This window comes from Acinonyx jubatus, chromosome D3 (genome assembly GCF_027475565.1).
Source record: "Acinonyx jubatus isolate Ajub_Pintada_27869175 chromosome D3, VMU_Ajub_asm_v1.0, whole genome shotgun sequence".
Lineage (NCBI taxonomy): Eukaryota > Metazoa > Chordata > Mammalia > Carnivora > Felidae > Acinonyx > Acinonyx jubatus.
The window spans coordinates 913,228-926,444 of record NC_069392.1 but is presented as its reverse complement, the minus strand read 5'-3'; the positions used below and the strand labels follow the sequence as shown (position 1 = coordinate 926,444).

At 64.9% G+C, this 13,217-nt stretch overlaps 1 protein-coding gene across 3 annotated transcripts in view; it reads right to left on the bottom strand.

The window, feature by feature from the left end:
• Positions 1–13,217, bottom strand: part of GALNT9 (polypeptide N-acetylgalactosaminyltransferase 9) — a 102,779-nt gene that overhangs the window by 32,519 nt on the left and 57,043 nt on the right. For all 3 annotated transcript variants that reach the window (XM_053206771.1, XM_053206770.1, XM_053206769.1), the window contains exons 3-5: positions 9,226–9,392; positions 7,474–7,648; positions 3,445–3,642 (exon numbers count right to left, since the gene is read on the bottom strand). In XM_053206771.1, coding sequence (XP_053062746.1) covers positions 3,445–3,642; positions 7,474–7,648; positions 9,226–9,392 — 540 coding nt within the window. The remainder of the gene's footprint in view (positions 1–3,444; positions 3,643–7,473; positions 7,649–9,225; positions 9,393–13,217) is intronic.

The following is a 13,217-nucleotide window of genomic DNA, read 5'->3' as shown; positions in this document are numbered from 1 at the left end:
GTCGCGGCAGAAAGGAGCTCGGCCTGGAGGCCGTCAGCCTGGAGGCTGGAGTGGGCTCGGGAGACGGGATGGGACCCAGTGACCGAGCCTGTGGCCGTGGGGAGCACCCAGCACCCCGGAAGCTCCTCTCCGGAGACCAGCAGAAAAGTCAGACAGGGAACAGCTACGGTTCCTCCCATGTAGCTAGAGAAGCGACCACACGTGTGCGGTGACGTGCATCTGTGTGTGTCTGCACACTTACGTGTGTGTGCGTCTATGGGCACTCGTGCCAGTGAGAATGTGTGCACAGGTGTGCGTGTGAGTGTGCAAGCATCTGTACACTCCCGTGGCTGCGTGGCTTTGTGTGCACAGGTGTGTGTGCATATGGATGTGTGTGCGGGTGTGTGTGCAGCTGCGTGTGCATGTCGGGGTGTGCATGCACGGAGGGGGTATGTGTGTGTGTGTGCTCCTGTGCAGGTGTGTGTATACTGTGTGCATGCAGGTATGTGTGTGTGCAGCCGGGAGCGCATACCTGTGTGCTGGTGTGTGTGTGTGTGTGTGTAAGTGTGTGTGAGACTATGCTTGTGTGTGTGTGTGCGGGATTCGGGCCCTTGCCGCCGCACCCCTGACCGTGGGAGGGGCAGGGGGCTACGAGTGGCCCCCCAGCCCTGCCCTAAGCTCCCTCCACGAGCTGGAAGCCGGCCGACACCCGCAGGGCCCTCGCCGTCCCCCAGACACACGGGTGGGACTCTGGACGGGTCCTGGGGACGGGAGGCCCCGCCCCGTGCAGGGGTGCAGGGGTGCAGGGGCGCAGGGGCTCAGGGCCTGGGACGCGGGCGGGCTCCAGCACCGGAGCGTGTGCACAAGTCTCCCCCGGAAACCCAAGCCTTACAACTTCCATCCCTTCTCCTCTCTCCCTCGAGCTTCGAGGGTGAGGAGCGGCAAGAAAATTCCTAAAGTAAACCCTCCAACACCAGCCCCTCGGGCGCGGAGTAAATTCCCGGCACGGCTTTCGACGTGGACGTGCGAGCTGTGTGCTTCGGAGGGGCAGTGGCTCTTCCGGCCAGGACGTGGGAGGCGACAGACCAGCCTGGACCGGCCGCCAGGCCCGTGGAAGCCAGCTCTCCGGTCCGGTCCGCGGCGAGGAGCGCCTCCCACAGGCAGCCGGCCGTGCGTGCTTCCCCCGGAGGGCCTGCCAAGCGGGAGGGCCCGAGGGCGTCCTCCCGGTGGGGACCGGGACGAGGCACGAAGGACCTCGAGGCTGCTCGCCTGCACTCCGTGTCCGCGTGCGCCCTCCTTCCGTGAATCTGTACTCCGGTGCGTGAGGCCAGTCGTTCCAGAACCCGGGGGACCCGCCCGACCCTCCGTCACCGGCCTGAGCCAAAGGCCCTGGCCCCTGACCTCCAGAGAACATCACCCCGAGTCCCCAGTTCAGAGCCGCTGTCCAGCCCCCCCGGGAAGCCGGTCATTTCTCCTCTCCTGACGGCGCCTCCCTGGACGGTCCTGTGAGCCGCGTCACACAGCGTGGCCACTTCCGTGTTCAGCGTCTCTGGCCCCGCCCAGAGGCCTGAGGTCCCACGGTGCCGTCACTCGTAGGACAGCTTGTCCCGTTCACTCCAGGACACGTTCCGGCAGCTGGGCAGATGCCAGCGGGTTTACCTGTGACACCTGATGACACCTAGGGCGTTTCCGTCCCTGAGAACGACGGGGCGGCTGTATGCGTCTGCGAGAGTCTCTGCGTGGACACGGGCTCTGGTTCCTTCCCGGCGGACGGCGAGACGTGCTTCCTACCTTTGTGGAAAACCACCGATGGCCTCCCGAGCTTTGGCCAACTCGCTCTGCCTGCAGCCTCGCATGGGTGTCCCGCGGGCCCCGCGCCCTCGCCCGCGCCCAGCTGGCGCCTCTTCTCACGCCGGTTCCTCGGCTTCCCTCCTGACCCCCCGACGGGGTGAGCATGCTGGCCACACCCACCTCCACTTGTGGAGAATCTGTTTAAAGCTTCACCTGGAGTTTGACCTCGGGCGTCCAAAGCTCTCAGGGCATGCTCGGCAGGAGCCAAGTTCAACAAGACACCGTCTGGCCAGAAAATCCCGCTTCTGGGCAGCCCAGGGGGTCCAGGGGCTGCCAGACCTTGGGGTCTCTGAGTCCTGAAATGCAAAATGCTAGGCCCCTCTTCTGCTCCTAGCTGGGGAACGCCTAGTGTGCTGTGAACGAAGAAAAGTAACTTTCAAGCCGCTCTTCCTGGCTCCCGGCCCGTCGGTCGGCTTCTGGACGCGGATGGCTCTGGGCCCGGTTTTGACGGCAAAGGCTCCAGAGCCCCAGCTCCTGCTCCTTCCGGCTCCCAGGAGCGTCGAGGGCCTGTCTCTGAGAAGCGGCCGTGGGGACAGAGCCGGGCCCCAGGCCCCGAGGGGACTGCTGCTCCGCGTCCGGGGACCCCTCGTACGGGGCGCCCCTCCGTGCTGGCGGCAAGTCAGGGAGGTCGGGGCTCGGGCTGAGCTGTCCATCCCTGGTGTCCGCTGACTTCACTGCTGGACGTCCAGGCCGTGCGGGGGCCTGACTTAGCGCCCGTGGCTCTTTGCCAGCAGGGGGTGGGGGCCCGGAAGCCCCCACAAGACCCTCCCGAGGGAGAGAGAGCTTCCGAAGGCACAATGACACGTGGTCTCGGCCACTTCCACGCACAGTGACCCGTTTCAGCAGGATTTCAGCAGGGACGCACCAGCTTGGACAGACAGGAAGAGGGACGGTTCCCAGCCCCTGAAACCTCAGACCCCCGTGGGAGGTCTGCAGAGGCTCCGGGGGGTCAGCGGGTCCTGAGAGGGACATTCGTCCCAGGAAACAGGCCCCACGGCTGCGTCCCCAGGACCTGGTCACGGAGCGCGGATTCCCAGGGGCTCAGCACCCCGCGGCCGAAGCTGCAAACATGAGCCAGCGCGAGCAGGTGGCGGAGGGCCTGGGGGTGATGGGGAGTGAGGGACTGGGGCCTCTGGAGGCCCACGCCTGTCTACACGGGGCCCCATCCCGGCCGCGGCCAATGGTCGCCTCGCGAGAGTGTGAGCCTTCCCCCTGCCAAAAGGTGCTGGATTTGTGTATCTCGTGCAAAAATCTCTCTGCCTTCACGTCTGGGAGCCGACCTGAATACGTGCACGCATTTGAGGACAACTGTGGGCTCTCCGTCTGAAGCCCTGTCTGCAGAAACCGGTGACTTCTGCGCAGCCACGCTGCCCGGCTCCTCCTGTCTCCCTGCAGGCTTCTCGGTCCCTGGTGCCCCGTCCCCTGTCCGTGTCTGCTTCTCCCCCACGGGCTCCTCCTCTCTGCTCGTCTGCTCGGTCTCCCTCCTTCTGTCCCCACCTGACCCGGTCGCCACTCAGGCCACATGCCGGGGGTCAGCCCCCAGGCCCCCGAGTCCCGCCCAGAGCACCTGCCCCCGGCAGCCCCCGCACCCACCGCATCCCGGCCCCGGCTCACCTGATGGGCGCCGCCTCGTCGCCACGGTCCAGCCAGTCCTGGGGGGGGATGATGTACATGCACCAGAGGCCCCAGTTGTAGCCGTGGGCCGCGCTGGCATACTGCTGTACCTCGAACGTGTCGTACTTGATGTTGTCGATGGCGGGCAGGACGATGCGCCGGCGGTCCTCCTGGATCCGCGTGAGCGCGGGCTCGGCCCTGTGGGGGGGAGCCACGCGCCTGTGAGGAGGGGCGTGGGGGCGGGGACCCCCACCCTGTGCCCCAACGAGGGGCCCGGCGCCCACAGGCAGGGTGACATCAGGTGACCGCCGGCCCACGGAGTGCAGGTGCCACAGATTCCCCGCCACAAGACTGGGGGTGGTGGGGCCACGGACGTGCCCCGCCTGGGGCCCTGCCCTCCCCTTCCCGGGCTGCCCACAGCCAAGGACTGACACCAAGGATATAAAAACCACTTGGGCCCGGGATGCGACACCCCTGAAGGGCAGGCCTGGCTCCAGAGCCCCTGCAGGTCGGCTGGGCCGGCCACCGGCCAGCCTTGAAGCTCAGCCACTCCCTCCACAGAACCCCACTCCCCGCCCTCCTTCCCTGCTCTTGTGGAAGATACATCTGCTCACAAACATGAACTGGAGGACCGAGTAAGGGCCGTACCCTGTTCTAACAACGGAATACATTCATAGGCTTAAAAAAAAATCCACGCCTCAGGGAACTTATGTTGGAGGGGACCAGAGAGGTTACCGGGTGCTTTAATGCAGTGCACAACCTACACAACAGCATGTGGCAGCCCCGACGGGGTCGGGGGCCAAGCATCAACATAGAAGTTAACGTATGTTAGAAGGTGACAGGTATCGCGTGGGAAGGACAGCAAGTCAAGAGTAACTTGGAGTTGCAGTTTTAAATAGGCGTCTGCGTAGGTTGCCCTGGGCAATGACCAGAAGGAGGTGGGCGGCCGGTGGGTGCCAGGGGGATGGGCGAGGGCACAGCCAGCACGGGAGCCCTGGGACGTGCGCCTGGGGAGCAGACAGGTGGCTGGACTGGAGAAGTGGGGGCAGCGTATGCGGCGAACCGAGAGAGCGGGGCACCAGGGGCGCTCGGGCGACCTCTCTGGGCAGCAGACTCTGCAGGGATCCCCGCGGAAGCAGGCTTCCCCCTCGGAGGTGGCCCGTCCCTGCAAGGATGAGACGCCACCAGAGCCCAGCCTCTGGGCCGGAGTCCAGCTGTGGTCGTGGGCCGCCTGCTGCTGGGGGGCCGGGGCTGGCGCCGTCGGGCGGGACAGGAGGGCCCGGGGTGAGTCGTCTGGTCCCACCCCACCTGGTGACAGGTGCCGTGTGGCCTTCCTCCCACCCTTCTGATCAAGAGCCGGGTATTCGGCTGCCTTTCGGCTTTGCGAGGAGGACTGATTAATTAGTGTCAGCAAAGTGCCTCAGAGAAGCAAAGCCCTCTGCAAATGTCACGTCTGCTAACAAGGCAGGATCTGTGTGGAGGCGACCGTGGCGGGGAGGGCGGGCGGGGGGGACTATTTGCAGATGGATAGCTGGGTTTTGGGTTGTGGAAATTAAAGTCACACTGGTTTAAAGTCGCGTCTGATGTGACAGCTCCTGGCTCTCCCAAATGGCTCCTTGGGGGAGCCTGCGATGTAGCGATGGGAGGAATGGCCACTGAGGACGGCTGTGCAGTGCACAACCCACACAGCACTGGGGAGCGGGCCTGGGGCGGGGCGGGGGGGGAAGACGATAATCCGTAATTAACGGCAGAAGGTGGTTACGCGTGGTGGGAGGAGGGCTGTCTCACGAGGCTGGGAGAGCAGAGAGACGCGGGGGCCAGGAGGCTAAGTCCAGCAGAAGAGACTTACGTCTCTGTGAAACGTGTGCAGGGTCAGAACCAACCCTTGCCACAAACGCGTGGTCCTGGGGCAGCTGGGATGCTCCCGGAGAGGGGAAGGAAGAAGGTTCCACGGCCCGCGGGACGCCGAGCCCCTGCTGGAGCCGGCTGCTGCTGGCAGGAAAGCACAAGCTCGGAGACCCCGGGGCGCAAGGCCCTCCCAGACAGCTGGGGCCCCGGGAGCACGCACAGCAGGGCTTGTGCAGCTGAACCGCACAGGCTCAGGACTTCATCCACCCCGCCGTCTTCGGTCAGCACATCCCCCCGTTTCCCTCCCGTGGGATCCCGGCGAATGTCTTACGTTGGCTTCGCGAAGCTTAAAAATATGCATTGGGAGGCTTGATATAAAAATCGTGAATTTTACGGGGCGTCTGGGTGGCTCAGTCAGCAAAGCGTCCGACTCTTGATTTTGGCCCAGGTCATGATCTCACGGCTCACGAGTTCGAGCCCCACGTCGGGCTCTGTGCTGAGAGCTCGGAGCCTTCTTGGGATTCTCTCTCTCCCTCGCTCTCTGCCCCTCGCCTGCTCGCGTGTGCGCTCTCTCTCTCTCTCTCTCACACACACACAAAATAAATAAATAAAATAAACTTAAAAAAGAATCCTGAGTTTTACTTTTTATTGAAATGGGCACGCTGGCCACCCTGGGCTGACTTTTCCCTGCGGCTCAGCCCCCCCCATCCTCCCCCCCCCCCCCGGCTCACTGAAGGACCCACCCGCTACGGTTTAACCTAAGGGTCTTGAGAGCAGAGCATCCTGCATGACAAGGGTGGCCCTAAATCCAATGACAGGGGCCCGCCTGTGAGACAGAATAGAGACACACGCTAGGTGCGAGGACAGAAGAGGCCAGAGGACGAGGCGGGACCCTCCCCGGGTGCCTCCTGGCAGTGAGACACCTTGTGTCCCAGGATTTGGAGTCGTGTCTGCTGTTTGAGCTGCCCGGGGGGTTGTGGTCACTGTTCGGCAGCCCCAGGACACTGACACTTGGGGTCGGCCCTCCCTCTGCCCGTGGGCCACTCCCGACACACACGCTCCGTTGTCTAGAGCGTCCCCTCGCCTCCCAGGCAAGCACCCATCTGATCCGGAGGGTCTGGAGTCCGTTGCCGGCAGCGGCTTCCGCAGCCCGGACAACAATCCCCGCACCCCGGCCGCGCTCCCGGCTCCCGGCTCCTGGCTCAAGGACCAGGAGACAGGCACGCCTCCCCTGCCCCCCCCCGCCCACGCCATGTTGGCAAGCTGGACTTCTGACCTTGACTCTTGTTCCCTGACCTAGAACATTCCCCCTCTCCCAGCTACCATAAGGTCCTCGCTCATCTGCGCAGGGCCCAGCCGCCAGACGAGAAGTTAACAGCCGGCACTTTCCAGAAAACTCTCAAGCACTTCCCGCTGCTCGGCCAAGACACCCACTGTGAGCACGTTGGTGCACCACCTGCCTCGGGTCGGCGAGGTCTGGGCCACCCCCGGCTCCCCCCTGGCTGTGGATAATTCGCGGGACAACTGACGCCATTCCTAAGGCATCGCTGGCCGCCTCAGAGATGGAGAAGGTGTCAGGGGGCCCAGGCTCCACGCCTGGCTCTCATGGGGACCCCTGGGTCGCACCCGAACACCCTAGGCCATGCAGACCTGCACTTCGTGCAGCTGGCCCGGAGGCCACGCTGAGCATCAGGCCTGCAGGGCAAGCACAGGCCCAGGGCCAGAGCCCGGCCGTCCCGCCGGGGTGCAGGGTGGAGGTCACACGTCTAAGTCCCTCCCTGGCCGAGTCCCCTGCAGGTGTCTGGGCTAGAGGCCCATTTCACCCCCTGCATGGTGACGAGAGGGTCCCACGGGGGATGAGAAACTGCTCCCAACTCGTGCCCGGTGCCTTGGGCAGCTAGCCTTGGACAGCACGTGCCCACAGCAAATGCCCCAAAGCCGTGTGTGCTCCCGGATCCGAGCCCACACCGGCGTGCTCGTGCTATGCCACCCTGCTGGCCAGTCCCAGTCCCTTTGGGAGCGAGGTGAGGGCACGCGACAGTCCTCACGTGCAAGCGTCCCGAGCCGTGCACCCCACAGATCCCCTCGGCCGCATCCGGATGCCGGGGGCCCCCAGGCTTATCCTCCCGGGCTCCTGAAGGGAGTCCCTACAGCCAGGGCCCCCCTGCACCCTGCCCTCACCAGCCCGTGCCGAACTCCACGTGGGCGTCGAAGAAGCCGACCACGGGGGCCGTGGCCGCCTTCCAGCCCTGCAGCCGTGCCCGGATCAAGCCTTCCCGCCGGCTGTTGCGAACGATCTTCACCAGGCCCGGGTACCTCCTGTTGACGTACTGGTCCAGACTGGTCTTGAGCTCCACTGCAGGGACACAGAGACGCCTCATCGCACCCACACCTCGGGAGGGCTCTGAGATCGCCCCGGGTCGGCGGGGGCAGGCTGGGCCGCTGCAAGCCCCGGGCCCGTGGTTCGCTGCCGTTGAAGAAGGCCTGCCGTAGCGGGTTGTGACTCAAGGGGCTGGGGAGACGGCAGAGCCACGAGACCCCAACCCATGTGGCTGGCACTCCAGCAGGGGGACAATAAACAGAAGACGGCCAAACGGGACCGACTGGATAGAGGCGTGTGTCACTGGGACGGGAGGAAACAGGACCGATTCACTCAGCCGTGAGAGGGAGGAAGTCCACAGATGGACGGATGGGGGATCACGGTGTGGTCATCCACACCGTGGAATATTCAGCCGCGGCCAGAGGGAAATCCTGACCCCTGCCACAACACGCATGAACCCCCAAGGACATGACACTCAGTGAAATAAGCCAGACAGAAACGGACAAACACTGCGTGACCCCACTTCTCCAAGGCCTCCAGGGTCGCCACATTCATAGAGGCAGAGGGTGGGGTGGGGGTGCCAGGGGTGGGGGGAGTGGAGGGGGTGAGTGTTCGGTGGGGACAGGGCTCCAGGGTGGGAGACGGAACGTTCTGGGGACGGATGGTGGGGAAGGCTGCACAACAGTGTGGGTGTGCTTCCTGCCCCTGAGCTGCACACTTGCTGTTTAGACGGTTAATTTTATGCTATGAGAGCTTCAGATCGATAAATTATTAAAAAATTGATGAAGGCACGGACAAAAAACAGGAATCGACTTGAGGAAACTCCCAAAGGTAACAACCTGCAGCAGGTTAGGGCCTCTAGGGGAAGAGAAGGGGGGCTGCCGCTGGCGGCTGGGCAGGGGCCACCCCCCACGCCTGGGCCCCGAAGACACCTGTCCCCCGCATCACCGACCCTACGGGACCCCCCAGGGAGGACAGCCGCTCCTTCCCGCCCCATCCTGCCCTTGGCGGGCTCTGGAGGCATCCCCCAAGCGTCCCCTCCGCAGCACAGAGGAGAGGCCACCATGATGCGCCCACGGGGACCTCAGTCTGGGGGCTGCCCGTGGCAGGCTCAGGCTTCTCGCTCTGCTCCCGCCTGGGGACCAGTGCCTGGCGGGTGTGGGAGGTGGACGGGGGCCCCACCCATGAGCCCCAGCCCTGCTTCTCCCCACAGACCCTCGCTGGAGCACAGGGCCCTGCACGCACAAGGAGTGACAGGTGAACTCAGCCTGCTGGGCTTTTCTGGACAACATCTGCAGGGAACAAACAGAGCCCCGAGTTCGAGTCCACCCAGAACCTGGAACGGGACCTTATTTGGAAAGAGGGTCTCTGTGGATCCTGAGATGAAACCCTCCTGGATTTGAGGTGGCCCTAACGCAAGGACAGGTGTCCTCCGAAGAGGAGAGGCCCCCAGCAGGGAGGCCACGTGAAGAACAGGCACAGGTGGGAGGGTCGCGTGAAGGGGCCCGCGGAGCCCGGAGAGGGGGCGGTGGGCAGGACGCTGGCCTGGCACCTCCCGGGAGTGCGGCCCGAGCTCCTGCAGGCCATCGGCGAGCCTCGCAGGCCCCACTCACCGCTGTCACTGTTGTCGTCCACCAGGATGACCTCCTTGAGGAGCCGCGAGGGCGTGCGGTTGACCACGCTGTGCACGGAGCGCAGGATGACGGAGAGGGCCTCGTTGACGAAGATGAAGACCACAGAGATCTGGGGCAGGTCGGCGGTGTGGGTCACCTGTCTGCACCTGCGGGAGACACGGTTCACGGGCACCGGTCAGCGCGGGGCGCGCCCACCTGGCCGGGTCTAAATCTCACACCCAAGGGCAAGGCCGCAAGCGGGGACGCCGGGCCTCCGGAAGACGTCCGTCAGAAGGCGCGTGTGCAGCTCCGAGCCTCAGCCCTGCACCGGGGTGATGCTCTGCAGGGGTGCAAACGGCCGCTGAGTTGCTGCGGACGAGGGGTCTGCAGGGACGGTCTTGTCGGGGCTGAAGGTCACAGCCTCGGCCACACATAAGGACAGAGTAGCACAAGGGGGGGCACGCACAATTCTCCCCAGTGTCTTGTCTTGGAGGCTGGGGTGGAGTGGGGTCCCGGAGGTGGGGCGGGGTCCCGGGAGTGGGATGGGGTCCTGGGGTCCCAGAGGTGGAGTGGGGTCCCGGGGATGGGGCGGGGTCCTGGGGTCCCAGAGGTGGGGCAGGGTCCCGGGAGTGGGGTGGGATCCTGGGGCCCCGGGGGGTGGGGCGGGGTCCCAGAGGTAAGGCAGGATCCCGGGGGGATGGGGCGGGATCCTGGGGGATGGGGCTGGGTCCTGGGGTCCCAGAGGTTGCGCGGGGTCCTGGGGGTGGGGCGGAGTCCCGGGGAGGCGAGCACCATCTCCTTCTTCCGTGTAACTGGATGACGCCCGTTTATGGGGAGCCTGAGAAGGCGAGGGGCTGTGATGGCATGAGCGTCGTGGAATGAAGTCACAAGGGGACAGAGGAAGACAAGCGAGAGCGCGGTGGAACCGTCAGAAACACGCTGACGGGAGGAAAGAGACAACAAAGTAAATACAAAATAAACATGGGAGGAAGCCAGCCAAGTGCGTGTGCCTCCAACTTCGTGTAAATACACCCGGTCCCTCCTAATGGCAGAGGCCACTCGATTAAGGTGGACACACCCATGCTCCCACGCCCACACTCCACAGCCGCTCACACTCGCACACACTCGCACACAACCCTGCTCCAAAGGGCCGACTTCCCTCCTGCACAGTAAGTGCAGCCGGGGTTCAGGCTGGAGCCACCAGCCTCTCCCGGGCCGGTGCAGGCCCAGCGCACGGCTGGAGGGACAGAGCTGTCTGTCGACGCCACGTGGACGCACCACAGGTGCACAGCCACGAGGATCCGTCACTCAGAAAACGCCACCTGACGAGAAGCCTTCGCCCCACTTCTCCTTGGAGGAGTGAGGTCGAAACGCACAACTTTCATGAACTCGCACGATGGGTCCAACACAAAAGACAGTTGACGACGGAAATTCGTCTCGAGGGTGGCAGCTGGTGGCAGGAGGCATGGGGAATGGAGGCGTGCCATGGGCTGAGAGGCCGGCCTCCCCGCACCTGCTCCCTGCCATTCACCGTCCTCCCGCGTGGTCTCCCTCACCTGTCTGCAGTTCGGGGTCCCCCCACCGAGAGCAGGCTCCTTCTCTGCCCACAGCCCAAGAGCATGGAGCTGGGCCTGCACGCACCAGTCCCTTGGCACAAGTCTGTGAACAAGTGGACGCCCTGCTCACGGGCCCTGAGGTGTGAACGTCCCCTCCATCCCAATTGAGTTCGTCCCGGCTGCTCCTAGGTGTGGGGGAAGCCAGGCCTGCTTTCTCTGCCTGTGCAGGGGATCTCTCAGGTGGCCACTGGGCCATGTGTGGCTGTCCCAAAGCAGTGTGCTTTCACAGAGAAAGGGGAAGAGGTGGGGCCACTGGTGGGGACCCTGGGGGGTCTGAAGACTAGGCGGCCAGGGAGGAGCTGTGACCAACCCCGTGGTAAGTTCAGTTCTGCCTTGTCAACTTGGCCGTGTAACAAACACCACCGACCGAGGGACCAAAACCACAGGTATGTGCTCCTAACCATTTGAAGGTGGGAGCCCAGGTCTGGGGATAGGGGGGGTCCAGGTGCAGGTGGGAGGGGGGTCCGGGTGCAGGTGTGGAGGGGGGTCCGGGTGCAGGTGTGGAGGGGGGTCCGGGTGCAGGTGTGGAGGGGGGTCCGGGTGCAGGTGTGGAGGGGGGTCCGGGTGCAGGTGTGGAGGGGGGTCCGGGCGCAGGGGTGGAGGGGGGTCCGGGTACAGGTGTGGTGGAGGGTCCGGGTGTGGCAGGGCTGGCTCCTCCCAGGCCTGCCCTGGGCCTACAGACGCCATCTTCCTGCCTTGTCCTCAGTGGTCCAGCCCCAGGTGTCTGTGTCCTGCTTTGCTCTCCCTGGGGACTCAGTCGGACGGGGCAGGCCCACTGGGGACCCCACTTCACCTCATCACCTCTGTAGGGTGCTGCCTCCACACACGGTCGCATCCTGCGTTGCTGGGGTCAGGGCTCCCCCGTGTAGGTTTGGGGGGACACAGCTCAGCCCACGAAAGACCTAAGGATGGGGAGGAACCAGCCACGCGAGAACTGGGAGACACGGGGCCCCTTTCCGTCCTCCAAGACTCTGACGCAGCCGCGAGTCGGGGGTTTATTATGGCGTGGCGGTGCAGGGGCGCTGGCTCTCGGCCCCTCGGCCGGTGGGGGACCCTGCGAGGTGCCTTCCACATGCTGTGGACGTCCCTGACAGGCAGCCCGCTCTTCATCGTGCGTGTGGATGGCGGCCACTCACCTCAGAGCCACACCGCCTTCACGGGACGGAAACCGTCCCGCCGCAGGCTCGTGCCCCTGCTGGTTTTTGAAACGCACACGGGGCCCAAAGGCTGCAGCCACTCTGGGGACAGCACAGCCTCCCAGGAGAGTGGGCGACAGAACCTTCCGGATACACTCTCCATTCTCCGCTGGGCAGGTACATCCGACAGGAACAACCCGCGGGGCGGAAAATCAACCAAACTGGCCCGAGGGGGTTCGCCGGGGTGCCGTGGTTTTGGGCGCGCTTGGCCGGGGGCTCAGAGGACGTGGCAGGACCCCGCGGGCGCCCCTTCTCGGCTGCACACCTTCCTCTGTCCCGTCTCCAGCGCTGGGGAGGCTTCTCTTCTCCAGGACCCGTGGGAAAGCCCCCTGGGTCGCCTCGGCTGATTGGGGACGCGCTGCGCTTGGGCCAGTCGCTGTGGCCCGAGGAAACTGCTTGGCTTACGCTCGGTTCACATCATTTCCGGGGTCCCAGAGTCAGGAAGGCGCCTCGCCAAAACCACCGTCCAGAGCCGGGAGCTGGTCCCACGGAAGACGGAGGAGCCCGCGGCTCTGCTGACTCCCAGGCTGCCACGCCGGGGCTCCCTCCCCAGATTTTCCCTCTGCGCTCCTGGCGGGAGGAAGGCGCCCTACTGGGCTAACGGTTCGGCCCGTGGACTTCCACGCTGAAGTCTTCCCAGTGGCTGTGGGTTGAAAGGTGCCAGCCTCCTCCAGAGAAGAGCCCGCGAATGTGATCTTTGGGAATAGGGACTTTGCCGATGCACTGACGTTACGGATCTCGGGGTGAGGACGTGCTGGGCTTCGGGTGGCCCTGGTTCCAGGGACAGGGGCCCATAAAGAGAAAGGCAGAGGGAGGTCTGAGTCAGCTGGGCCTGCTGCCAGATCTGAGCATGTGCCACCCAGCGGGAGGCCGGCACACTGTGGTCACAACCCAGGCTCTTCGTGCGGGCGTCCCGTCAGGCAGATGTGAGAACGGGCGGGGGCCAACAAACACAGTCCACCACCTTCGCCTCCGACGGGGCAACCCAGGAACGAGGTGCGCTGGGGCATCGTCGCGAGTGGCACCTGACCGCTGTGAGGAGCAGGGAGGGGCAGGGGCGCACGGCCAGGGTCAGATGCGGTCTCTGCTCAAACACCGGGTGACCAGAGAGAGCAGGCTGCGTGCCCCAGGGGCTGTGAACCGAAATCATCTGCGTGGAACACACGGGAAGGGAGGACGC